The sequence below is a fragment of the Vidua chalybeata genome, chromosome 9, assembly GCF_026979565.1.
Source record: "Vidua chalybeata isolate OUT-0048 chromosome 9, bVidCha1 merged haplotype, whole genome shotgun sequence".
In the NCBI taxonomy this organism is placed as follows: Eukaryota; Metazoa; Chordata; class Aves; order Passeriformes; family Viduidae; genus Vidua; species Vidua chalybeata.
The window spans coordinates 16,590,501-16,616,094 of NC_071538.1; the positions used below are offsets into that span (position 1 = coordinate 16,590,501).

General features: G+C 40.0%; 1 protein-coding gene across 3 annotated transcripts; it reads left to right on the top strand.

Annotated features, from left to right (window-relative positions):
- On the top strand, positions 1–25,259 carry GIPC2 (GIPC PDZ domain containing family member 2). Of its 3 annotated transcripts, none has more exons than XM_053951059.1 (6): positions 1–22; positions 8,535–8,720; positions 12,178–12,358; positions 15,592–15,701; positions 16,394–16,475; positions 23,847–25,259. In XM_053951059.1, exons 2-6 carry the CDS (start codon positions 8,538–8,540, stop codon positions 23,999–24,001), a joined length of 711 nt encoding a protein of 236 aa, XP_053807034.1. In that variant the 5' UTR covers positions 1–22; positions 8,535–8,537; the 3' UTR covers positions 24,002–25,259. The 3 variants fall into 3 exon arrangements, with proteins under 3 accessions (XP_053807034.1, XP_053807033.1, XP_053807035.1); XM_053951058.1 differs by lacking the exon at positions 1–22 and adding an exon at positions 696–953; XM_053951060.1 differs by lacking the exon at positions 1–22 and adding an exon at positions 740–924.
- The last annotated feature ends 335 nt before the right edge of the window (positions 25,260–25,594 follow it).

The window sequence follows — 25,594 nt, forward strand, 5'->3', positions numbered from 1 at the left end:
AAAATGGAGCAGTTCCACTGAGGTGAGTGTGGTTACTTTGGAGCACAGATGTCTCCTGTAATGTGAGCTTCTGACTACAATATGTAGCTCTATTTCACAGTAGAGGAAACATTTTGAATGTATTAGATGTTACAAATACTTCAAAAACGTATTTTCTGTGTTTAATCTCAGTATTTCAGAGTTGTTGTCCAGTACAATAGGAAGTCTCTTAAACTTTGGTTATGTTACTGTTGCTTTATGAACCTTTGGAGATTTATAGTCTGTGATAAATGAGAAAGAGTAGGCTGAAGTCCTTGTATACTTCAGGTTTTCTTTTATATGCTGGATATAAATCTACAGTAGTCGGTTTCAGTACATCGCTATTAGCAGAAACTCCTGAACGAGTGAGTGGAAGGTCGGCAAAGGACCCCGCTGCGGCGGAGGCAGGAGCGGTCTGAGCGCAGGCAGGGCAGCACCGATGGCCCCGAGCTGCCCGGACCGGGACCGGGGCAGGGGCGGCGGCGGCGGCCGGGCGGTCCCGGCCCGCAGCGTTCCGCGCCCTCCGCGCCCTCGGCGGCCGGGCCGGGGCGGGCCGGGCGGGGCCGGGGCGGGGCCGGGCCGCACCTGGCGGCCGCGATGGCCGCGGGGCCGGGGCGGCGCCGCGCCGCGCCGCGCCGGGGGCAGAGTCCAGCGCGGGCGGCGGCGGCCGCAGGAGCCCGGGGCCGGCGCGGAAGATGCCGCTGGGGCTGAGGAGCAAGAAGAAGGACAAGTCCAAGGAGACCTTCAAGCTGGTGGAGAGCGAGGCGGCGGCCCCGGCCCCCGCGGCGGCCCCGGCGCCGTCGGCCAGCGCGTCGCGGCTGCAGTTCCACACGCAGCTGGCGCACGGCAGCCCCACGGGCCGCGTGGAGGGCTTCGGCAGCGCCCGCGAGCTGTACGCGCGGATCGGTGAGGCCTTCGGCATCCAGCCCGCCCAGGTAGGGCCGGCAGCGCCGCGGCCGCGTCCCGCCGGGCCTCCGGGGGCGCCAAAGGGCCCCGGGGCTGTTCCACCCGCCCTGCCCCATCCTCTCTCACGGGCTTGTGTGTGCACATGCCTACTTTACACCTCGTGGGAGAAAAAACTCCCTTTGCTATTCCAAATGAGCGTTACCGTGCGGGAAAAGACATAAGTGTGGCTGCATTTAACTCTTACATGGTAGAAACTGTGGTCCTCTTAACCAAAACTCCAGTGTCTCGGTTGACCTGTTGCCAGCTGCTGTTTGACACAGCTCTTAGGCACTGCTTCATTCCAGTTAAAAAAGGGACGACAGATTTATGAGGCTAAATACCTAGAATAAAGGCATTGGGAGGGGAGGGCATGTGGTATTAATGCCCTGACTCGTACAGCATTTTAAAATTTCAGCCGAAAGTGATGTTTGGAAAGTTTTCTGCTTTATCAGGTAATTATTTTTAAAATGCTCACTGTTCAAATGGAGTTAAATTTAAGTCTGTAACAGGGTTCCTTTTTAAGCTCTGCTGCCTTTTTGATCTTTTTTCTTCTGAGCCATGTTCTAAACATTTGTTTGGATAATGATTCATTTGTGTTTGTAGATGCATTGTTTTCTCTTAGTTAAAAGGTAGTGGCCATATCAAGTTCTTCCTGTGTGGTTCTTTGAACCTTAACCTCTGAGTGGCAAGTTGAAACAGGGCTAACATTTCATTATGCCTACGTGTGGTTGTACAGCTTTACTTGTTTTCTGCTTTGTAGATGACTTTTTAAAAAGTTGTAAAGACTACTACTACCACAGGCTTTGTTCTGAGTTTGCTGTGGCCTGACGTAGCATTTCAAATAGTAAATTGTAAAGGGAACGTGGCAGTAGCTGTGAATACAGTTCAACCAGTCACTGTTGCATTAAGTAATTAAGAGGCAATGCATCAGTGTCCCAGACCTTCCCAGCTGCTTTCTGACCTTCTGTTCCTTTGTTTTCTTTTCATCCTGAGCTGCTGTTCCCCTTTTGTTCTGTTCCATCTCAGTTATACCTTGTATTCTCAAGTTCTCATAATTACCAGATTGTCTTCTATTTTAGTTTTCTTCCTTTCATTGTTGAACTTTTGGCTTCACTGACTTGAGAAAGAACAGCTTTCACAGAGAAATTTAATTTTGTATGAATGGTGTACTCCTGTTTCTCCTGCTAGATGTATAATCTGACACCCTCAGAGGCTTTAGAGGAAGCACCACATATCATGGGCATATATTGCCAACCTTGTGCCAGACTGGAGAAGTGTCTTATTTTCTTTTTCTCCCTAATTTTCCATTCCTTCTTTTTTTTTTTTTTTTTTTTTTTTTTAATGTGGCTTATTGCTAAAAATGGATGGAGAATTATTGCTGGAGGCACTGAACTTAAAATCTTTTACTCCAGAAATTCAGTTGGCTTTAAGAAAGTTGTATAATGTGAAAACAGTGAAAAAAATATTTCCTGGTGTAAAGGTGGCATAACAGAGGGAAGAATTCAGACCAGAGAGCCATGCAACAGATTTTTGCATAGAGACAGGATAGACCAGCGAACAGCCAAGAAATGTGAATTTATTAGAATTTATTTTAAATTGTATTATCTATTCATTAAAACTGCTTTTGGACAGATAATCTGGCATAAAGAATAATGCCAGAAGCTGCATCTCAGCAAACTGAAGGACGCTTAGGTACTCAAATGCCATTTGTAGGTGTTACCTGTCTAGGAAAGTTTCAGTGACCCAGCTCTGCTGAAGCCTGTGGGCGGTGTGATACCCACACGTGACTGCCTTTGGAAACTGGTCCTGTCACAGAGATCTCCACCCTGGAGTGGCTGAGCTGGAAAATAGTGGGGGGGAGTGGAGGGGGAGAGCTCTGTGTAGAGAGCATTCAGATACCTTTTGCAGAAGTGAATACATTTAATGATATATGAGTTTACTGCAGGGTAGGCAGGAGTATGGATTCTTGGATGAATTCCTGCCTAAGTGTTTTAATACGATTCTGAATGAGCTATACTTGTAATCTGTCACTTCTCCTTTTGACTCCACGTGGTTACAGCACTTCGTTTCGTCTTTGGATCACACCTCCCAGGACCAGCTGAGTTTAGTTTCTGCTGGAGAATCCATTCCAGGTTCTGTGATTGACTGCCAACAGTGACAGAGAGAAGTTTTTATAAAACACAGCATTTGTTGGACAGACACTGACAGAAACTTCTGTGCAGACCTGGATCATGAGCAGGGTGGGATGAGGACAGGATCAGTATTGCTTCAAAGGGGATCTTTGCTGGGTATCTATGAAGGAGTGAGACATAACAGCTGCTTTCTGAGGCTTTTCCTGTACTCATCCTTTCTTGTAGATATTTTATATATCTCTTAGCCCTTTTGAGCTGAGGGCTAGGCAGAAGCCTCCCTTTCTGCCTACCTCTCTGACTTTTACAATGTCCAGCACTTCTGCTTTTCTCTGTCCAACGTGGCTGTTCTTTCCCCAGGGAGGAGGAGTGAATATGGTTTCTAGCAATACATTGCCTGTGTCATTGTCACCAAAACTGCAGGAAAAAGAAATACAGACAAAACCCAAAGAAGTTCTTGTTCACTGGTCTTAAATTAGGCAATTTTTAGTATTGATCTCCTACTGGTTATTGATCCCTTTGCCTTCGATGCTAATTTGGTCCTCATTCTTCAGTTGTCTTATCAGTTTTTCCAGACCAGGTGTCTCAGGCTGCACCAGGGAGTGATGCTGGGGCTTAATGGTCGATAATGTTCTCTTATCTCCTGTGTATCTTCTGGCTACTCCCAATCTGTGAATGTCAAAATTTTAAATTTTAAATCCCGGTGAAGAGTCTTGTAAAGAGAAACTTCAATTCCCCTCCCTCTGGGCAAAGGAGAACAAACCCCTGACTAAAGCTACATAAAAAATATAAGTTTCATCATTTCCAGCATCATTATTATGAGTGTTGTTTAAGGTACATCACATTGTTCTTGACTTTTAACTTGATTACTTCAACAAGCTTTCAACAAGAAAGCACAGAGCTAAAAAAAATATAGATAGATGCAACTCTTAACTAACAACACAGCCCACACACAGTTATGTGTATGTTTCTATTTGCATAAATAATAGAAATATCTTCCCCTGTTTTTTCTATGGAGGTTGAAGTAGGAAAAATAGTTGGAAAAAGTATTTATGTGTTGCTTTGGCCTTTTAGGATTACTACTCCACTCTGACTATTGGGAATGTAGCAAGGAATGTTCCCCTGAGGGTGAAAGTGCTGAGTGCAGCCTGTATGATAAATAAATGAGCACTGACTGAAGGACAATGTGGGTCTGTTAAGGCATTTGGTGGTGCTGTGCTCCTGTGAGAGCACATGGTAGGGCTTTAAGGTATTCAGAGTAGCTAATCGGGCACTGAGAACGTGGATATTAAAGTCCAGCTGTAGCTGGGCTATTTCTTGATCAGATGAGAAGGAAATGGTAACCTATAGAGGCTGTGTGGACTTCTGGTTTGCCTACTTGCAATTTGCCTTTTGATTATTTTGTTTGCTTTGAAAGATGAAATGTGGTGGGGCTGGTGAACTAAACTTAATGCTCGATGGCTGTGTCTGCCCAGAGCCCTTGGAGGTTGGGGTTTCTTTCACAGTGGAAGGAATTTTGCATCACAAGGGTAATTCAGGAGAAGAGAGACCTTTCTGGCAGAAATGCAGCTCCCTCGTTCTTTTCCAGTAGCAAGAGTCCAGCTGCTGAGCTTGTGTGTGGGCTGTTGTTCACAGGCCTTGCCTCCTCATGCTAAACAGTCAAGTATACAGTGAGGCTGTGCCACATTAAACTTTCATAGAAGTATTTGATTTAAACCTGTTCAGTTTAAACTTATATGAAAGACTGCTGACAGATAAGCCACTGCTGAAACTTGTGTTTCTGAGCAAAACTGTCCTTTTAACAATAAAAAATCTGAAATGTGTTTTAGAGAAAAGGGTCAGCTTGTAAAATCTTCATCACCAAAATGTTGGAAGTTTTATTGTTACGCTTATCTGTTGAAACAAATTGCTCACAATCACATCACGCCTACAGATTGAATACTTTAAATGAGCAAACTTAACACTCCCTACAAAACACCTCCTCCCAACCCTATGGCAAGAATTGTTTGCTTGCTGTTTCCCTAAACAGTGCTTAAATGTCACACCCGTATTACATGTGATGCTTGCTGTGTCTTTTCCAATACTTTGGTTGAAAGTATTTAAAATATTAGTATGGAAATTGGATGGAAGAACTTACACTGTAATTACTTGTGAACTCTGTATTACACTGTAATACTTGTGTACAAAAAAAAAAACCCAAAAAACCAAAAACCCAAACAAAAAAAACCACCAACCAATTCTCAAAACAAACAGCAAAACACTGAATGCTTATTTTATAAGCCACTGAATGTATTGACCAGGCAGAATACCTGACAGTGCTGAAAGCTCACTAGAACTTGGAGGAGCTGGTTACTCTTCCTGTTGCTGAAGCTGGTCAAGGCTCCCACATTTTCCTTGGGGAAGGTGAAGTGAGTAAGATACCTAGAAAATGCGTTGGTGATTTCTTGATATGATGGCATCTACATATATAGGGAAATATGTCAGTGGGTGTTACATCTTGCTCAGAATTAAAATTCCCAGTTCCCTACCTCTTAAACAGAAAGTGATTATGATCTCTGTGAAGTTATCTGAGATTTTTAATGCATTTTCAATAGCTTCTGAGTATGTAATCTATCAATCAACTTATCATTGAGTTCTTCTCAAGGTGTCAGCTCAATATGGAAGATGAGAGTACAATTAATGTATAGAACATGCAATATGGTACTGCATATATACTTTATATAACACATCATGTAACCCTCTTTTTCTTAGCTAATACCATTCCTTTATATAACACATATATTTATATTTCTTTATATAGCCCTGGTTTTGTTGGCTAAAGTGGTCGCTTCCAATTGAAAATATGGATGCAAGGAATAATCTGTTAGTAACCTTATTGGACAAATCTATTTTATAAAGTTGTGCATAAGCTCCTAGTGTCCAGTGACATGGAATTTCCTTCTTCTGAGTGTTGCAGAAGATAACTCTTGGTGAAGGAGGTATCCTAGATACTTTGTGACTGATGTAACAGTTCTGATTTATAATATCTTGCTAAAGTTGGCATGAAATATTCAAAGCAGTGGTATACTGAGTTAGAGACCAAATGCTTATGAAAGTTTAGGGTAAGGACAGAAAAGTCTTAACCATGAGAATTGCACATTGAATTTTTTTCTGGTTTCATTTTTTAATAAAAAAATTACTATTAAACATATGCAAAAGTTTGAGTGAGTGGAACCTGTTGTTTAAGTATTCAATTATAAAATCTGGCATTAGGTACCAATATTAAACGTATGTAAAATCTATGAAAAATACCATTTTTGAATCAATAGGTTTCAGTTGTGTACAAATAAAGCTATGCTATAACTGGTAGATGGTGTAGTGGTATATCTTTCTGGGTAGATACATCTTTAGTACATTACTCTTTTCATATATCTGTTCTGAGAAAAAGCAGTTGTTCACTGAAGAGGATGAAGTATGATTTAAGTTTTATTTTTGACTAGCTGATGCTTTCTCAGCCTTGTGGTTAGCACAGAACTGACTCACAAAAAATTCTGCAGACTTATAGGCTGTAGTAGGAATGCCATCCAGATGAAGATCTATAAAGAGAAACTCTGGATCAAGTTTCTAAATATCACATTTCTGCTCTGTTGCCAATTTTATCTATTCAAAGGTGTGACAGTATTTACTAGATTGTCTGTTTGACAAGGTCAGATGAAGGATGCTAATGTCTAAAATGTAAAGACAGTGCTTGTTATTCATTGCAGGAACAATGAACAGAGAACTGAGTTACCATTTTAAACTGGCAAAGTTATGTAGCTTGAGAGAGCTGAAAATGTGTATGTGAACTTGATATAATCTATTTTAATTTTTTGTTTTTAAAAAAGAGCCTGTCCTTAGAGATTATTATTATCATTTTCCACTTAAAACCAGATTAATTTCTCCAGGTGTTGTTATATCTAGAGTATTGTTTAACTGAAAATCTTTACATTTCCTGAGCAAATAGAACTAATATACGTTAAGGGTGTGCTGTTAGGACTTTTCATTGTTAAATAGATGTTAGATTGCTGTGGATGTTTGATGAATTAGATGAGATAAGCAAGTAGCCATTGAAGCCATTGAAGTAAGGCTGTTTGGTGGGGGGTTTTGTTTGTTTTTAAAAACAACAACTAAACAAGACAATTGTCAAGAAACACAATCTATTAACTTTCAGTCTTTTGCGATTAAAACCATAGTTACAGAATCTAAGTCCTAGAAAGCTCCAGAAACATGACTGCTCTCTGTGAACTACATTAGGGAAAATATCCACTCTTTGACCTGGAATCAATTTAAAGAGGTGGGTGACTTTCATTTCAATTTTCCTCTTTCATCCACTGATGCCAGAAGGAAAGAAAAGGCATGTGCAGTGTTCTGGTGTGGAAAACCCATGTCTTTGCCTCAGTGAAGTAGATTTTGGGGATTCCCCAAGTGTCTCTTGGAGCGCAGTTTCTCTGGTTTGGCTGCTGCCCCGTGCTCTCCGTGCTGCCCAGGAGGGAGCTGGGGTTGCCTTGGCCCTCACTCCTCTCCTGCTGCAGCTGGGAAAGGCTTGGGCATGTGTCATCGCTGTAGCTGGGATGGGTGTGCTGGGCTTGGCCAAATTCCTTCATGCAGCTCCATGGTGGGCAAAAGCATCTCTGTTCCCAGGCAGTACAGACGGATTGCCCTCACCCTGCCTATGCCCAGGACAAGAATCTTCCCTGCTGAAGAACTGGTGTAAATGTAGGGAGAAAAAGGACTGCCTGATATCCAGCGCTGAAGGGAAATCCCTCAGAAAAGCTGACTTATAAAGAAGCAACTTGACCTTTTTATTAAGACTTGCTTTTACTGGAACAGGGATGACCCCAGCTCATGCTGGGGAAGGGTAGGAACTAAGCAAGCCCATTGGAGACAATGTGCTCTGAGCTAATGAGGGAACACACGGAGCAATACAAAGCATTTGATGCTCTCTCATGACTCTTTTGTTTTGATAAGCTCTATTTTTTTTCCCATTAAACTGCTTTGAACTAATCGAGTTTTAAAGTACTCCCTAGTGATCTTTGAATCGGGTGGAATTTGAGGGGGGTGAATGATGAAGCACAAGATGGTGATGGCTCTTCAGTTTGCTTCCTCTGACCTCTGGTGCAAGCTGTACCAGCTCAAGATGCCTCTCTCAGGACTGGTGTGCTGAGACAGGCCTTGGGAGGCTGCTCACACAGGGAGGTCCCTTTCCTATGTTCCCTGCCAGCACTCACCTGCAATTTGAGCTCCTGATGCTTTCTGTTGTGTGTGGATGGAGACTATTCTTTCTCCCGGTGTAGCTGGAGAAGAAGGGGGATCATTTTAGCCATGGAGCTGTCACAGGGGCCTGAACTGTACTCTCATTTTAGCTTCCTATCAAGCTCACCAAACCCAATACACTGTTAATGTGTTTGCTCTCTTTCGGCACAGATCATGTTTTGCACTTTGAACACTCATAAAGTTGATATGGACAAGCTCTTAGGCGCACAAATTGGCCTTGAAGATTTCATATTTGCCCATGTGAAAGGACAGCGAAAAGAAGTGGAAATTCTTAAAACTGATGATATGCTGGGACTTACCATTACAGACAATGGAACTGGCTGTGCCTTTATAAAGGTAAACTTGATTACCAGTGAAATACTTTGTTCTGTAGAAGCTTCTGTTACTATAATAGGTTAGTTATTGGTTAAATGCTCCTTTAGAATTATAAAATCTTTTATTATCATATATATGGTAAGTAAAGAATAAAGTTGCTTTTCTTTAGGTACATAATTCAAAATTAGTTCAGCTAATCTGTACTGCATGTCATTCAAAATCAGTTCATTTGTTCATTGCTTCTGTAACATGTATCAGCTTTACAATGAGACCATTGTATCTCCTGAGCTACCCTGAAGTGGTAGGTGTTAGATACTGCTTGCATCTGCCCCCTCTTGTTTTAAACTAATTTTCTGATGTCATTTATTAGATGCTTATAGAACTTCTGTCACTCATGTGATAATGAGATCATGTTCTTTCAGTCTTTGGCTGTTCCCAGGGCAGAAGCCTTTGTGCTGTACAAGAGTAGGGGCAAGTATAGTGGTTTTTCAGCCTTCCAGTATTGTTGCCTTAGATAGGGTGAATTTCAAGGATATGGATTAACACAATTTACCACAACGAGCTTGAGTAGCAAGTATGGGCAGTAACATACTCAGTATATTAATCATAATTACTTTCCTTCTCCTCTTCTATATGACCTAGAGGCAGTATGTTTTGAGACAAGTAGAGGCCGAGGAAATGATGTTGCCCTTCTTGCTAGACTAGGTATTAGGAACCTTAATCACATTTTCTGCCTTTTTGAGATTCTTTAATATACTCCAATTACCTATTATTAGTGAGGCATTAGCAATTATCTTTGATTACTGCTGCCCCAGTCGGTGTTCTCATTGTAAACAGAGCTTCTTGTTGTATTTTCTGTTCATTCCTTAGCTACCATGACTATAAAACAAGACATGGTTTAGAAATCGGTTTCCTTGTCTTTGTTGTGGAAATATGTGACTGAGGCCATGTTTGTGAAAGTCAAGATGCAGTGAAGGTTTCACTAAGCATTTTGGCAAAATCATAGCCTAACTTTTATGTTTATATACAAGGAACTGTAAATTTCTAGGGGTGGCATCTATACAGCCCATAACATTTAGTCGTGCTGCTGCTTACGTGTCATTTTAGAAGAAGGCATGGAAAGCAGTGCTTCGGTGAGCAGCGTTCACGAGTGCACCCCTGTGCAGTGCCACTCCCTTTGTGCTTGCTTGGTAACAGGCAGAGAGAACAGCCCTCACACAGACTACTGCACAATTGGAGCACACTGGAAAACCCTCACAACATTAGCCAGACAAGCTGTAATTTCCAGTAAATCGTGTAAAAGTCCTCTGAGCAAATATATATTATTTTATCTCGTACTGGTCTAATAATAAGCATTGTAATGAAAACTGTGTGGTCTTCATGGGAATGCATGAATTTTAAGGTGTTTTCAGGAGCATGCTTTGTTGTTGTTGTGGATTTAGCTAATGAATCTTTTAAATCAGCACAGAAAACACATATACAAAAGTAAAAGCTGCATCTTTTTTTTTACTTCGTTGTCTAGGTAAATGACTGAGAAGAGACTGTCTCTAAAGTTTTATAGAATTTTTTTCTTTGCTTATATACATATATTGTCCTTAAAAATTTGTAACTGTGTCACATTCTTAATTAAAAATTAATGCTAAATTTACTGATTGGTGGGTTGTTGAAGGTTGCTATGGGTTGTAGTTATTTTACTGCATTTTGAATAACAGGGATGTTTCTAGGTTTGTATGGTAACCCAACCAATTTTAAACCTGACACTGAACTGCAGGGTTTTTTTCCCATGAAATTTAATCTTGTTTTGCATTAATAAGAACAAAATCTGGTGTCGTTCTGCTTTCACAAATTTGTTTTTGGGGTACACAAGCAGATGGGAGAAAGTATTATGGAGTCAAATTAGCATTCAAAGAACAGCAGTAGAAGTTGAAGTATGACTAAGTGGTGTACAAGGAGACATTATCAAATGGAGTAGGCATTGCACAGGAAATACAGATCCTCATAGCTTCTCAATGGACTGTAGAGCACTTGAAATACAGGCAATTGCATCTTAATTACTGTGACAATGTAGCTGGACTGTCTCAGTTAACTTGGAGTGATGATAAAAAGTGACACAAATAACAGCCAGTTATTTAAATTTATTTATTTATTTAAATATTATCTGTTTAAACAGTTTTAGTGTTGGGATCCAAGTGCAGAAGAAAAGCTAAATGAATATTCAGCATGCAGACTAAACTTTGGTTGGAGCCAGGTGGGACAGGGCTTGAGTCCTGATAACAGGAACGCATTTGGCACATTTGGTTTCTGGTGTGTACAATACCCACGTCCACATTTACCACGAGGCTTGTGTTTGGTGCTAGAAAGAGTTAAACTCAGCCTGAAGCTTAAAATGATTGCCTTGCACTGTATGCCAGTGAGCACTCACACTTCCCACTGACTCTCAGGTGGAGGCACAAGTGTGGGCTCAGACATGCGCAGGGCTGGGAGCAGCTCCTGGAGGATTGTGCAGCCAGGCTGGCTGCTACAGTGGGAGGTGGCAACGTGCTCATCTGCCTTGTCTCACTGTTATCTCAGCAAAGTTAGCCCGACCCACAGGCTTTGTTGAAAGGATTGTTATTCAGGAACACATTAGAATGAAATTTGTATCTGCAAAGATACAAAAAAGATAAAAAGATATTTTACTGTTTTAATATTTTACTATTTCTGTTCAAATCACATAATGGCTTATGTGATGTATGCACACGATGGAAAAAATATGACAGTATGTAACAATAATAAACAGAATCACTGAAATTTAAAGCGTGATAAATCAGAGATATTTTAAAGGGTTTTCCCCATATTTTTTAAATTGCACTTCATAAGAGCTGTAACTTGTTACGACCTTTAGACTATTTGTGTTTTCCATGAGATGGAAGTTAAAAGATTTTCTTATTCTTTATTATTTCAGAGGATCTCCTTTAATATATGGCTGTATAGCTTAATGAGTGAAATAGTAGTTTCAGCACTGGGGATGGGTCTTATTAAGATCAGCCCTTTATAGTGTGTAATTTTTTACTAAGTCCCTGGACCATACTTGAGAAGAGAAAAATTCTATTCCTGTGCTTGTCAAGGTATTAAATAGGAAAAAACCCAAAACCTTGAATAACCATTCACATTGCTGAGATGCCTGTGATCAGTTTTAAAGCACAAAAATATCAGGTTATTCAGAACTCTTTATTTCTAAAGTGTGGTTGCATTCTTTTTTTCCCTGAGTGTATATTCAATGCTTATTAAAATACTTAGTTTGAAAAATAATGCTTTTCAAAATATGTTTTATGATAATCTTATAGACAAAACACACTGCTGGAATAATAAGTTCAGTAGTATTGATATTGTTAACTGACATTCTTGAAACTTGGTGGTGTCACCTCTTAAAAACTATCACCTTTTAAAGAAATTTCTGATTCTGGTGGTGTTTTTTTTTTTTTTTTTCAAAAAACAGCGAATCAAAGAAGGTAGCATTATGGACCAAACCAAAACTGTCTGCGTGGGTGATCACATAGAGACCATAAATGGGAAAAATGTGTCAGAGTGTCGGCATTATGAAGTTGCCAAAATGCTAAAAGATCTGGAAAAAGGTCAGAAGTTTAAGCTGGAGTTGGTAGAGCCTTTGAAAGCATTTGGTGAGTGACCTGACTGTCCACCTTGTTCAGTAGAACACCTTGATAGTAAAATCCCATCATTGCATTACACTGTTTGTTTTCAGAATGCAGCCAGATGTCCACCTGTGGTAACATAACTACTGCAAGAAAGTACAGTTAGTTTTTTTCCTTTGAAGTGGAAGATTTATGAATGGATTTGCTTCCATCTTGCTTTCTCCAGCAGTCATCCTGGTGTGGGTTACCTCACCTGAGTCTTAGTCTCTTTTGCCACTACATGATGTGCCAAAATTAGAACAGGAATTGTTTCATAGGCACAGTTTTAAAGCATGGATCACTTAATTAATGTCCTGATCCTCAAAACTCCTTTTTTCCTCTATTTATACATAATCCCTGTTGTTCTGTGTCAGACTTTGCTATTTCTGTACCCTTTACTGGGGTCTGTACTCTCTAATGCAGAAGGAGTCTGCAGCAAGCACTGTCTGGGATTCCCCGGAGCACCTCCTCTGCTGCCAGCCTGCTTGTTCTCCCTCTCTCCCTCCCCAGCCTTTTTGTGGCTCTCCAGTCATGCAGCAGGTGTACTCAGAATTGGAAGAAAGCAGAATTGCAAAGCTCTGTCTTTGCTTGTCACCTGCATGCTCTGAGCGAGTGCTGCTTAAATAGGTGGAATGCATACCTACTGCTAATTCTTGTGTATATTAACTCTATCAGTGTAGAAAACAAACAAAAAAGGGAAGTTTTGCTAAGACAGTCAAAATAGAGACTGAGTTACAAACCATGGTTACCCAAACCATGTAGCATTTTCCTGTAATAAAAACTTCAAAATAGTGCTAAATCATAAATTTGTATGAGGCCTTCTGCACAGCTGCAATAACAGTCAGTTCAATATCACTGTCTTCACTACAGCAGCAAAAATGTTTAATGGATATTTTTCAATTTTTTTATTATGTTAATAGTTTACAGCTACTGTCATACACCAGTCTTGACACTTGGTGTCAGAATAGCAGCAGAAATTGAAAATGAGAGAAATGCTAAGATTTTTTTTTTGCTTTTGGTGCTTCTGTGAAGAATGGGAGTTATGAGTTGATCTCTAATGTTTGTATGTAAGCTGGTACTGCTGTTAAGTAAATATGTATGTTATACATTATGCTAAAGAATTGCATATATTGTCCATCACAATTAGTAATGCAGCAATACCTTTTTTTAAAATGGGCCTATAATTTGTGTTCAATGCTAGAAGTGTTACACAGTCTGTTTCTAAAGAACAGGGTAAATCAGCATTTGATTGATGATTTCAGCCATAATTTAGTCGTTTTTACTTTAGTTGGGTGGCTACGACACCTTTTAGTCTGCCTGTGATGTAGAGGAGGAAATGCACTAATTCCTTGGCAATACCTTTTTTCTGCCATTGACTTAAGAGGCAGCCAGAGCTTTGTGGACAGATTTTTTGAAGATGTTATTTTTTTACCCTACAGAAATTAACTTGCAAGTTGCAGTGCTCAGTAGGTTAAAACGTTCTGCCTTTAGCCTTAGGTAAAGTTAGGCTTCAGGCACAAAGACAATACTTCAGCTGCAGCTTAAGCACTAAGAATAGCCCCAGAGGAGATGACAGACAAGATCCAGATCCTGCTGGACAAGTAGGTGCTGAATTCCTGTTAATTTGGTCAGTATTTGGTGAGGGTACAGAAGTAAGAGACAAGCCTCTGTGTGAAATTATTTTTATTTTTCTTTCTCTCAGCGGAATGTGAAATAAGCATAATTTACTGGTTGGACATCCTTCTACCATGTACACACAGGCTGTCTCAGCTCCTCTAGGCAAGGCTTGTAGCACAGAACTAAAGATTTGTACCAGTCACAAGCATCTATAAATTGTGAAAAATGAATAGAAACAAAGTAAATGCAGCATAACACAAACTCTGCGTTTTAATGATGTGAACATGAAAAATGGTTTCTGTGATAGCCAGAGTGTTTTGGTCTAAAGTACTGCAAAGAAAGGTTATGTCAAATTATGAGTGCTAAGGTGATAATGATGACAGAATTTGAAAAATACGTTTTTTTTTATCAGGAATGACTTTTTGAAACAAGTCTAGCAGAAATAATGACAATCTTGACAGTACTGACAGTTTTAAACTATCCTTGAAGCAATAAAAGGATTAAGAAAACATGTTAATCCTAAGTATATCTATAACACACTGTGACATACCTATTTGTATAATGAAAGCTAACAAAATTTACTTTTCAAACATACTGTTCAGCATAATAATCTAGATTTGTGTCCACTTATGCAAGAATGAGAAGTTGAAATCTATCTGACGAAAATTAATATAATATGTTAAAGTATTGCCTTCAAGAAGAGCTTATTAGAAAGACCTGCTATTAAGAGGAGGAATAATCTGTTGGAGAAAACAGGACAATTAAAAGCAGTTCTGCAAAATTGTCTCCTCTCCTCTAGCACTTTCCAGATTCACTATGTAACTCCCATGGCAGTAAGTAAATTAAAGCCTTGCCACTCTTGAATGTAAAATTGCATTCTGGAGCAAGAAACACAAATGATTGCATGCTCCATCTGGTAACTGGAGTGCTCTTACCCAGGATGAAACAGAAAGACTGAATTCAGGTAAAGGAAACTTTGTGTAAACCAGATACTCTTTGTAGAGGTTTATCAGCTGTGAAATAATTTTGGTGAAACCAGTGGAAAACCTCCTGCAGATCGGCTCATGGCCACTTCACCTCTGTGAGTGCTGAGAAGCAAATTCTTAGCTCAGCTCTATGTGGCTCATCATCACCTGCCTAGCAGGAGTGTTTGCACCATTGCTCAGTGAAAGATCGAAACATTGCAATGCTAAATCTGCTGTGTTCTGTCTGTAGAGACCCGAATAAATCAGCAGTTGGCTGGTGACTTCAGCCGCTATCTAATACAAAGGTATAAATACTTCTCTGTAGAATAGGGAAATAAAATTACACAAGGTACATATATGAACTGAATGCCATAGGCCTGCTTAGATAGATTGGTCAGTGGAAGTCCTAGCCTCAGTGCAGCTGAGCAGATATTACAATTTAAAGACAAGAAATTGTCAGCAAAGCTATACTTAGAATAGTTAATTTATAATTAGATTTTTATGTAGTCTAGATCTCTATTAGACTAAATGTGAAGATACTGTAATAACCAAAACAGATACCTCATATTCTGTTGTACTGTATATGTAGTTTTGTTTGGTATTTTATTTTTGTTGGATTTTTTTTTTTTTTGTCTTTAGAAAAGCTGGAGCCAAGGTCCAAAGGCAGAACTCTGTCAGAGGCTAAAATCTCCAAAGGGAGAGAAACACTTCGCCTGAGAGCCAAAGGCCCTGCTACTGTGGAGGAAATGGTATGGTGTGGTACATGCCCTTCAGTAGTTTAATCACCCAGCTTCTGATTTATTCTTCCCCAAGGCTGATAAGTAGGAAGGAAAAATTGGATGTTACAAAGCTTGTGGGACTAAAGAGAACAACAGAAGTTGATGACTAGCAGGGATAGGATGGGGCTGAAGAACCTGGAAGCACAGAACCTATATTTAGGTGTCATGGATTACATGGATGAATTTAGATTAGACCAAGGGGTGCTGACAAGAGGGGAGGGGGGTAGAAGAGAGTTGAGATGGTTGTGAAGAATTTGTTCCATTTCTGACACTGAATTCTATGGGGTTGGTGTAAGGATTGTTGTTAGGAGAGGCTAATTAGATACATTGACATGAATTTGTGCAAAGCCAGGATTAGAGTTTGGTGAATAAATATTATTTATTCTGGGCTCTGATGTGGATTTGATGGAGATCTGTATTGTTAGGAGATATAAGGCCCCTGTTCAGTTTGAATGCATGAGCTGTGTGGCTTGATATTAGGAGGAAAGCTCATGTTTGTGAGAAGAGGGAAAGAGAGTGGAATAGTGTGTCTTATCTGTAGATTTTGTAAGTCTAGGTTGCCAAGATGGGAGTAAGGATAATCACTGGCACATTGCTGCTTATTTTGAAATCTGCATGGATATGATCATACTTTGCTCTTCTCTCCCTTCCTTCCAACAAAGCCAACTGAAGTTGAAGAAAAAGCAATTAAAAAAGTGGATGAGCTGCTTGAAACATACATGGGCATAAGAGATATTGAACTAGGTGAGTTTTTAGCAGATACATTACTACAAGATGAAATAATTTCTCATTTTCTGTAGTCTAACATTTATTGATTACTTTAGTCTCTAGATGTGAGGCAAAATTTGTCCAGACTGCAGTCTCAAAAACTTGCCTGTGTTTCTACAGATGTGTTTCTCTGATAAAAGAATCTCCCTCCCACTTCAATCCTTATGATGTAATTACTCAGTCAATCCTCTATTCTTTCTACACATCAGCTATACACTGTTGCATGAATTTTTTAGTTGTTTGCTATAACTGTCACCACTGTATTCTTTCTGGCCTATATTTTCTAGTGGATCTTGTGTGTGCCATGGTTAAGGATTCTTAAGAATAAGTAGGTTTGTTTGCTTTTTTTTCCCCTTGGCATAGACCCATCAAAGTTGATTGCTAAGGTTTGAACCTGAGATCTTCATCAGTGAAGAAGCAACTATTTAGCAAGGGAACTGACAGAATAATTACACAAATTTATCAAAATCTCTAAAACTTGTGTTCTGATGAACATTAGAAAACTTACAGACTATTTACTAGTTATAAGAATCATTGATTTTTAATGAAACTACTTAACCCCCGTGTCATAAGTTCCTTAAAGATGCACCAAATTTGTCCTTGTAGCTTTTCTTTGTTATTCTGACAACAACTAAATAGGAATTTCTATTTGTGTGGGAAGAAGCTGCAGTCTAGCTGTTGCAGCCTGCTGTGGCTGGTGTAATCCTCCTAGGATCTTGTGGAACTGCGGGTACTGAGACAAAGAGGAAGGCATTTATTATTATGGTAATATCTTAAAAGAATCAGCCAAGAAAAAGGAAAGAATAGGCTAAATGGAAAGTGATCTTGAAAAGAAAGCTTTCATGAGAGAGAAGTGGAAAAGGCAAAGCAGAAGAGAAAATAGGTCTGGCATGAAGCTCCAGAGGGGAAGCATCAGGGCTGGAGGAGCAGCAGCTAGCACAGAGGAATGAGATCAAAGGGTGGTTCTCTGATTAGCCAAAAGGCCTTTGTTGGGTGCTCTGACCAGCAAGCATCTGTTTGGCAGATTCCACTAGTTTTCTCACAGGAAAAAATGTAGGTAAAACAATATTTGTCCTTCTGTCTAAGGCAGAAGTGGGCTTCCCGGCATAGAAGAGAGGGCAGACCTGCCCTCTGTTTTGTAGGTTCTATCTAAAGTTCCCATTTCCCAGGAAACTAGAATTTCTCAACATTTCTGTTTCCAGCAACTCTAATATGTGATGCTGCTGCCATGTAATACACTCCTGGGAGGCCTGTGTGCTGCTGAGCCATGTTTAGGTTAGGGAGGATTCCATGTCCCATCTCATTCCTGCAACTTCTGTACCTCAGTTTGGCTCAGGCTTCAAAGCTCTGCATCCCCTGCCAGCTGTCCCTCTGGGAGCTGTTTTTGTCCTGCAGCTGTTGCAGTCCTGGCTCAGGCTGGGCTTCTGGAAGCTCCTGTCCTTGCAGGTTACTTCCAAGGTCCCCAGGCTCCTTGCCCTACAGGAATAAGCAGCTGTAGGTGCTCTGCTTCTGGTGTCCATGGGAACGGTCCTGTGGGAACTGGTGTTCCCTGTGGTTTTGGCTCTCAGTACTGTAATCAGGATGGCTCTTGCACAGTAGACTGAGAAGTTCAGCTTTCAACACATATGGTTGAGTTAATAGCCAAGCACCTGGTAGAGTTTTCCCATGAATTCCTTTATTTTTTTCCCCCAAAAAAGATCTAGTGTCCTTCGTCTTTCAGCATGTAGTTTGGAAACTTAATGCCTTAAAAGAATACTCAAAGAAGGAAGAGGTCTTTGTTCATAGAGAGGCTCTTTTCTTCCTAGCATGGTGATTGTTTTGTCCCTCACCTCTTCTTTTCCTCTCCAAAAAGTAGTGAAACAAAGAGGAGCTGTCAAAAATCAAAGACTGTAGGGTTCATAGCTTTAGTTTGCACCTTTGAAGCTATATTCTGAAGTTCAAATCTGAGAGTCAACAGCCAACAGTGATGACTCAAACCCCCCAACTTTACTATTTTAAAACAATTAAAGAGCTCTAGGATTCTTTAGGAAAGGAGAGCTAATCACCTGTCACAAATCTGTTCAATTAACACATGTCAGTTTTTCACATACTGGATGTGATCAGTCACCCATGAAAATTAAATATGAGGAAAAGATTCATTCAGAAAATGCCAATCACCACTTAGCTCAAAATTTCACTCATTACTCAAGCCAGATTAGTTGAAAATGCAAGTCATCACAATGTGCAGCTGACAAGTGATTAAGATCTCAATCATTGCTCACTTCCATGCACTTCTGTTTGTCAGAATCTTTGGATGTCAGTTAATGTTACTCTTTCGTCTCCATTAAAATGACACTTCCATGGTGTGATTGAATTCTGAAACAGTGCCCCAGTTTTAAGCCATAAGTTAGAAAGAAGGGAAAGAAAAACTAATGTTAAATTACAGACAGAATTAAAGGTGAGCTAAAGCCCATAATTTTTGCATGGTTAAGTATCTTGACAGTTTCAAGAATGGCTGACTAAATCTACACACAAATCCCTAGGCTGGACCAAAATACTTGGGAATTGTTAAACAAAATGCATGCACTTTTTTCTGGCAGTTTTCAGAGATCTAAATGCTGTTGAGATTTACATACCTGCTTTTGGATGCAGTTTTACCTTTTTACTTCTTTATTCCTTTGTACTGAAAACTGTATGTAATCCAGAGAAGGGACAGTTCTGGAAATGTATTCCTCAGCCATTTCATGGGCACATTAGAAATTGGACCAAAGCATTCTTTAAAACATAAATACACAGCTGAGAGATAATAAAGGTTATTCTAAATTCTGTGAGTGCTTTCTGGTAAAAGGAATTTTAGCAGTTGATTAATAGGAGCGACTCAGTAAACAGTGTTAGTGAAAAATTTTGGCTTTTTTTTTTTTAAATCAGTAAGACTTGAATTGTTATGGACTGTATTTAATCCCAAAAATTCTGGGTGGGAGTAAGCCTGGATCTAACCCCAGAATGTTACTGATTGTAAATGATGGCAAAAGGGCTTCCTGTCCACATTTTTTTTTCAGCACCTTTTGGCTTCATCCACCAATATTTTGTTCCCCTTTGTTCTATTTTTCTGCTTTTGGATGATTATTTCCTTTCTGTTGCTCTCTATGATATTATCAGACATGATGTATCATGGCAGCATTAGGGTTGGAAAAGAGCTCCAATATCACCGAGTCCAACCTTTGACCAAGCACCATGAGGGCAACTAAACATAGACTGTGTGTCACACCCAGTCATTTCTTGAGTACTTCCAGCTGTGGGGACTCCACCACTTCCCTGTGCAGCCCATTCAATGCTTAACCATCCTTTCAGTGAAGAAATTTTTCCTGATGTCCAAGCTGAACGTGGTGCAGTCATGGGCTGCCAGCTTCTCTGGGAGAAAGGTGTGGGGAGCAGTATCCAAGGCTTTACTGAAGTCCAGGTAGGCACATCCACAGCCTTTCTCTCATCCTGTGGGTGGCTCACTGGTCATAAAAGGAGATCAGGTTGGTCAGGCAGGACCTGTCTTTCCTAAATCCATGCTGGCTGGGCCTGACCCTCTGTTTTGTCCTGTCCATGCTATGTGATCATACACAAGATAGTCTTTTTCATAATCTTCCATCACTGAGATCAGGCTGAAATATCCTTGTGTATTCTCTCTTTGTTTAAAAAATTTGAAATCTACTTCTCCATTTTTGACTTCATTTTTCAAACTTACCATCTAGTCAAAATACCTTAACAGGTTTAAACCTTTTTTGTTACCCAAGTTTTTTCTCTTGGCTTGCAAATCCAACCCATCAATATTCAGTAGATGTTTTTATTTCTAAATGCTTTAACTGAAGTGATATTTTCCCTGAATCTGTTGTTTTCTTCTCCTTCTGTCACCAGACTTCCTTTCCCAAAGGATTATATTGCATACATCCAGGGGTATATTGTTTATGGCTGTTCATTTACTCTGAAAGAATGATGGGAGTTTTTTGATAAAAGGAAGGGCAGCAAGCCCAGTTAAACAAAACAAAAAATCAGGAAGAATTAGTACTTAAGAAAAAGGAACAAGAAGAAATATTTCTAATAGTTCTGATTAAGGCAAAACTTCTAATAGCTAAATAAATACTGAGGTGTCTGTCAGAACTTCTGAAAAAAGCTTTTTCATTATAGGATATAGGTAGCAAAACCACTGTGTAAGGTAGATAATAAGAATGGCAGGCAGAAGGTAGCTTTCATGCCTTGTGTCCCATATGTCTATTAAAAGTGAAAATAAGGATTTTGTGAAAGATCTTTGAGGTTATTTTAAAAGAACTGTATTTGAAAAGCCAACATATTACTTTGTTCATATTCTGGGAAGCCTGATATTAACTTCTCAGTTAAAGTTGATGAGACTTCTAATTCCTTTCACCACTTTTAAGATTGCTGAACTTTTCACATTTTATGTAGAAATTAATCAGATATTAACATTGCCTGAAGGGAACTGAAAAAAAGGAAAATCTGAAAACAATTGAGGCTCTTTTGACTGTGGAAAAATATTCTATTGGAATAAAATTCCTGTAATCACTTACTGTGTAGCTCTTACAAGAAGCAGTGGGGAGAAGGGAGGGGAGCGGAGCTAATTTGGCACGAAGCTGTCACCCTCTGAGAACCAGCAAAGTTTTCTTCAAGCTGGCAAGTATCTGCCGAATGCCTTGGCAGTCAGCGGGCTTTGATTTGCCCTGGGAATTCCGCATCAATTCCGCAAATGTCACTGTGCGAACAGGCGCGTTCTGCGCAGCTGTGCCGCCCTGGGAACGCCGTCCCGCGGCTGTGGCAGCTGCCTGGGGAAACAGGGATGAGTTCGGGGGCGGCAGAGAAGCTGGCCGGCACGCAGGCAGAGCAGCGGGCTCGGCGCGGCGCTTTGGCAGCGCCCGGCGCTGTGGCGGAGCGCGGCAGTGCGGCCGGGCCGGCGCTGGGGGTCAGCGCCGCGCTGCCGATCCAGGGGCCCGGCTCCTCCGCAGGTGCATCGGGGAGTGCCGGTGTGCGTCAGTAAATACCCTACATTAAATGTGCCCCGCACTGCCGATCAGACTTACTCAAAACAGATGAAAAAGGAGGTTTTTTTGAGGCTGCTTTAGCACGGCGATGTTCTGAGTCTTGCTTGACTGGGTTGAAAGTTGATCCGCTAAGTTTTTAGCGGATTTTGTTTTCAAGTTTTGTAAATCTATAATAAACCAGTTTTTTAGATTCTATTTAGTTATCTGGGAAGGTCAGTCTTTAAAGGAAGTTGTGTTTGAAGTTACACTTTCTGTTAATGACAGATCATTATGTTGAATTCTGAAGCTTCAGCTAGGGCAGCCGGACTGTGATATAATGCCTTGTTGTCTTGTTTTATTGCTGCTGTCTGTGTCATATGGTTCCTCCATATCTCTTGGCCAGTTTATCTTATAAATGGCTACATTCCTCACTCCCACCTGCTTGAACACTTGTCTAGATCCTTACTCTTTTGATGGCAGCTTTTTCTAAATATCTGGTGTAACAATCTCTTGATGTGTTCAGCTTCATATCCAGAAATCTGTGAAGTTTCAGTTATACCCTTCACTTCATTATGTCCAGGCTTGCTTCCCTGTAAGTACCTTCTTGTGCCACATTGTCAGGGAATATAGAGTGGTGTTATAGATGAAATCCTTGTGTTCCACTATCAGGATCAAGAGTCCCCTCTGTAATGCCCATTTCCCATCCAGACTTGTCTGAATCAGAGTCCTGGGAACTTCACGGGGGACACAGAGAGAATCAGTGGAACAGGGATAGAGTTTCTTCTGGCAGGGTCTGGAGGCTCCTTGAGAACCAGTAGTGGTGCCTGGGAAGCTGGGGTACACTTGAACTGTCTGCATCACAGCAGTTTATTTGTCAGGATTTACACACGTTTTCCTTGGACAGTTTTGTGTAGTTTGACACACTGTGATTGGGTTTGGAGCCTCACAGCTGAACACAGTTAAAACCAAAACATCAAGTTTCCTCAGAATTACTGTTGTTGACATTTGCAGTGTGGAATATGGCTCAAGCTTGCTTACAGCTTCTTACATGTTTGCACAACAGCAAGTACTGTTTGCCAGAAGTTCATAACTGTCAATAAATTTGAGCTGAATTTTAGATCAACAAAATAAAATTAATTAAATTTAGTAAAACTTCAGAGCAGGGAATGTTTATTTTTGTTTTTATCAGAGAGATTTTGCCATGTTGATTCAATACAGTGTATGTGGTAGATGGCACACTGTCCCAGTAAAGATGTTTTTCTGTGGCTTCAAAACTTCCTTCCCTTTCTCAGGCACTATATTATGTGTTTTACATTTGGATATTCCTCTAAGAAAAGGCTAGAAGCTATCAAATCCTTCCTTTTGACACTTGAATTTGATATGCTCATGAAGAAAGTGGCAGGTATTTGATGTTTAACAAAAGATGGAGGACACTAGCAGTTTAAGGCAGGTGTGGTAAAGTAATCACAAAATGAAGCAGACTTTGATGTTTCATCTATTGTACTATACCATCATTTTCCTGTGAAGAGAGGCTGTGGAGGAGAGATAGAGCTCAGAAAATAAACTGTATTCAGCAGTGCTGTTTGTGCTGAATGTGTCTTAAAAAGCATTCTGCCCTCAAACCATGGTAGCTTGCTGCCAGTGGTTCTCTGGGCCCAGCTTAACCAGGAGAAATTTCTGTGCTGATTCTTTTCACCCTTCCTGGGGGTGCAGGTGTCATGATGAAAAGAGGTTTAAGCCCTGACAGTTTTCATTTGCTCTAATATCCATGGGTTGTCAGCATCCAGTGTTTGGGATAGACTTCTATGTTTTCCTGGAGTCTGAGAAACTGCAGTGGCAAAAGGTGAGGGATGAGCACAGCAATAAGGAGTCAGTCCTAAGCAGCAGCCCCAGTGTAGCCATTTCAGAAAGGAGCTCTGACACTTGATAAATTTTGGTACTTTTGTGGTAGATAGGAGAAAATGCTGGACAGTATTGGTATACAAGATATCACAGTTTAACTCCATTGTATCACTCCTCTTCTTTCATTCTGCTGGATACCAAGATGTTCCTGGTATTTGGTGGCTCCAGTTTGTTGTGCACAGCAGCAAAGCCTTTCTCTTCCTTCTGCACAATTTGACCCACCTGGCTGAGATTTTCAGAAATAACTTTTTCACTTTCTAGAGGCATAAGCACGAACTTAAGGTACATAATCTCCTGTTGAATCCTAAATTCACCTGGTAGACTTTGCATTTCCGTCAGCTGACCTCACCAGCTGTTGAAAATAGACATCCCAAAACTGTCTTGGCCCTATGTGTTAGCTGTCACTATCATGATAATTACATTATTTTGTTTTGTTTCTTTTTAGCTGCAACAATTGTGGAAGCTGGAAGAGACAAGAAAAACCCAGATGAATTTGCAGTGGCCTTGGATGAAACTCTTGGAGACTTTGCATTTCCAGATGAGTTTGTATTCGATGTGTGGGGAGCAATAGGTGATGCTAAGCAAGGACGACTGGAATGAGAATTGTGCAGTTTATCAATCCCTGTTTGAAAATACAAAATGATTTGCAAATACACCAGAATGTTAGCAATTTTACTGATGTGAATTCAGAGTGTTCTGCACAAGTATTCTGACCTGAGATTTTCCTTTGCAAAGGAAGATTTCTAATAGAAATGAAGGTAAACCCAAACTTCTGACAACTGCAATTAAAAACATTTAATTTACATATAGAAATCACTGTGAGAAGAGTGTCAAGGTAATATATTTATACAGAAATTTTATGAAAATTAGGTAATTTTTATTGTACATAGACTTTGATACCAGTATTCTGAAAAGTGTTAGGTATACGCAACAAGGAGTTTGGATTACTTTATCTCTTTAGAGAGGTTTATAAAGTTGTTGCTTCATGCTGCAGTTCCCTGGTTTTCTGCTGTCCCTATGTATTAACCAAAAGCCTTAAGTTTTCTTGCAGTTTGGCCTGGACATTGTTTTTACTGTAAGCAAAGCTGGGAAGAAGTTTCCCTGTTTCTTTAGAACCCAAATTCAGGGAAAAATTTCCTCTGAAACATGAAAACTAAGATCTTTGGATGAATAAGACTTGCTTGCATTTGAGTTATAATATGCTCTGTCTGGGTTATTACTGAGGTAGGTAGAGTAGAAATCTTAAACCAGGAAGCTGCTGCTTGTTCAGATGCCATAATATTGCAATAGGAGCTGCATAGAAAGAAATAATTAATTGATTAATATTAATGCATTTGAATAATATCTGGAGACTGCACTGGAGACTACAGTGTATCACTAAGTGCTTAATTGTTCTTTGCATATGCTAAATGATTTCTTGAGATCCCATGTAGTTCCCCTCTTGTCTGTGGGTTTTTTTAACATGGCAACACAAGAGAGATATTGAAGGTATTCAAACCCAAAAGGTATTATTGTAAAGTCACAAAGAATTGTAGTTGGGATGACAATGCATGCCTAGACCCTGAAAAATACTTTAAACTAATCTTAGATGTTAGGTTTTCCAGTTGTATTGTACATAAATGTTTATTTTAACTACAAATTTTTTACTTATAAATCTGAAATTATTGCAAATGAAATTGAACAAGAATGTGGGTTCTGACCTGGGAAGGTGTCACAGCTTTTTAGTATTTTTATATTTGCATAAGAACATAAAATAATAATTACTACAAAAGTTTTTTTCTAAATCACTACCTGAAGAAAATGTCTTTCACTGAATTGCAGAGATCTCTTTAAAATAAAGATTATGCCAATAACTTTACATGTTCTATGTCAGTGGTTTTTTTTTTTTTTTTGTCTAAACCCATGACACTTTGAAGTATCAACAGGTTCTTGTTCTCATTACTAGGTTCTTGAGGAAGAATTCTAAACTCCACTTCAGCAAATTTCTGTAAAACTTGAAAATAAAATTGAAGAAACTGTAAGGAGGTGGTAACATTTTGTACATCCCATTGCTTGTTTGGGCCCCCAAGGATGTATTACTTTGCAAAAGGAGTTTGAACATTTTTTCTTCTTCAAGAATTGCAAGTCTGAGCCCACAATCTTCTGTTGCAGTTGAGCACACTCTCTGTCTTGTGCAGGGCTACTTTAGCTGAT

Coding starts and splice junctions, on each gene's coding strand:
- GIPC2 (XM_053951058.1), top strand. CDS start 714: ATGCCGCTGGGGCTGAGGAGCAAGAAGAAGGACAAGTCCAAGGAGACC. Junction 954..8,534: donor TCGGCATCCAGCCCGCCCAG/GTAGGGCCGGCA, acceptor CTTTCGGCACAG/ATCATGTTTTGCACTTTGAA. Junction 8,721..12,177: donor CTGGCTGTGCCTTTATAAAG/GTAAACTTGATT, acceptor TTCAAAAAACAG/CGAATCAAAGAAGGTAGCAT.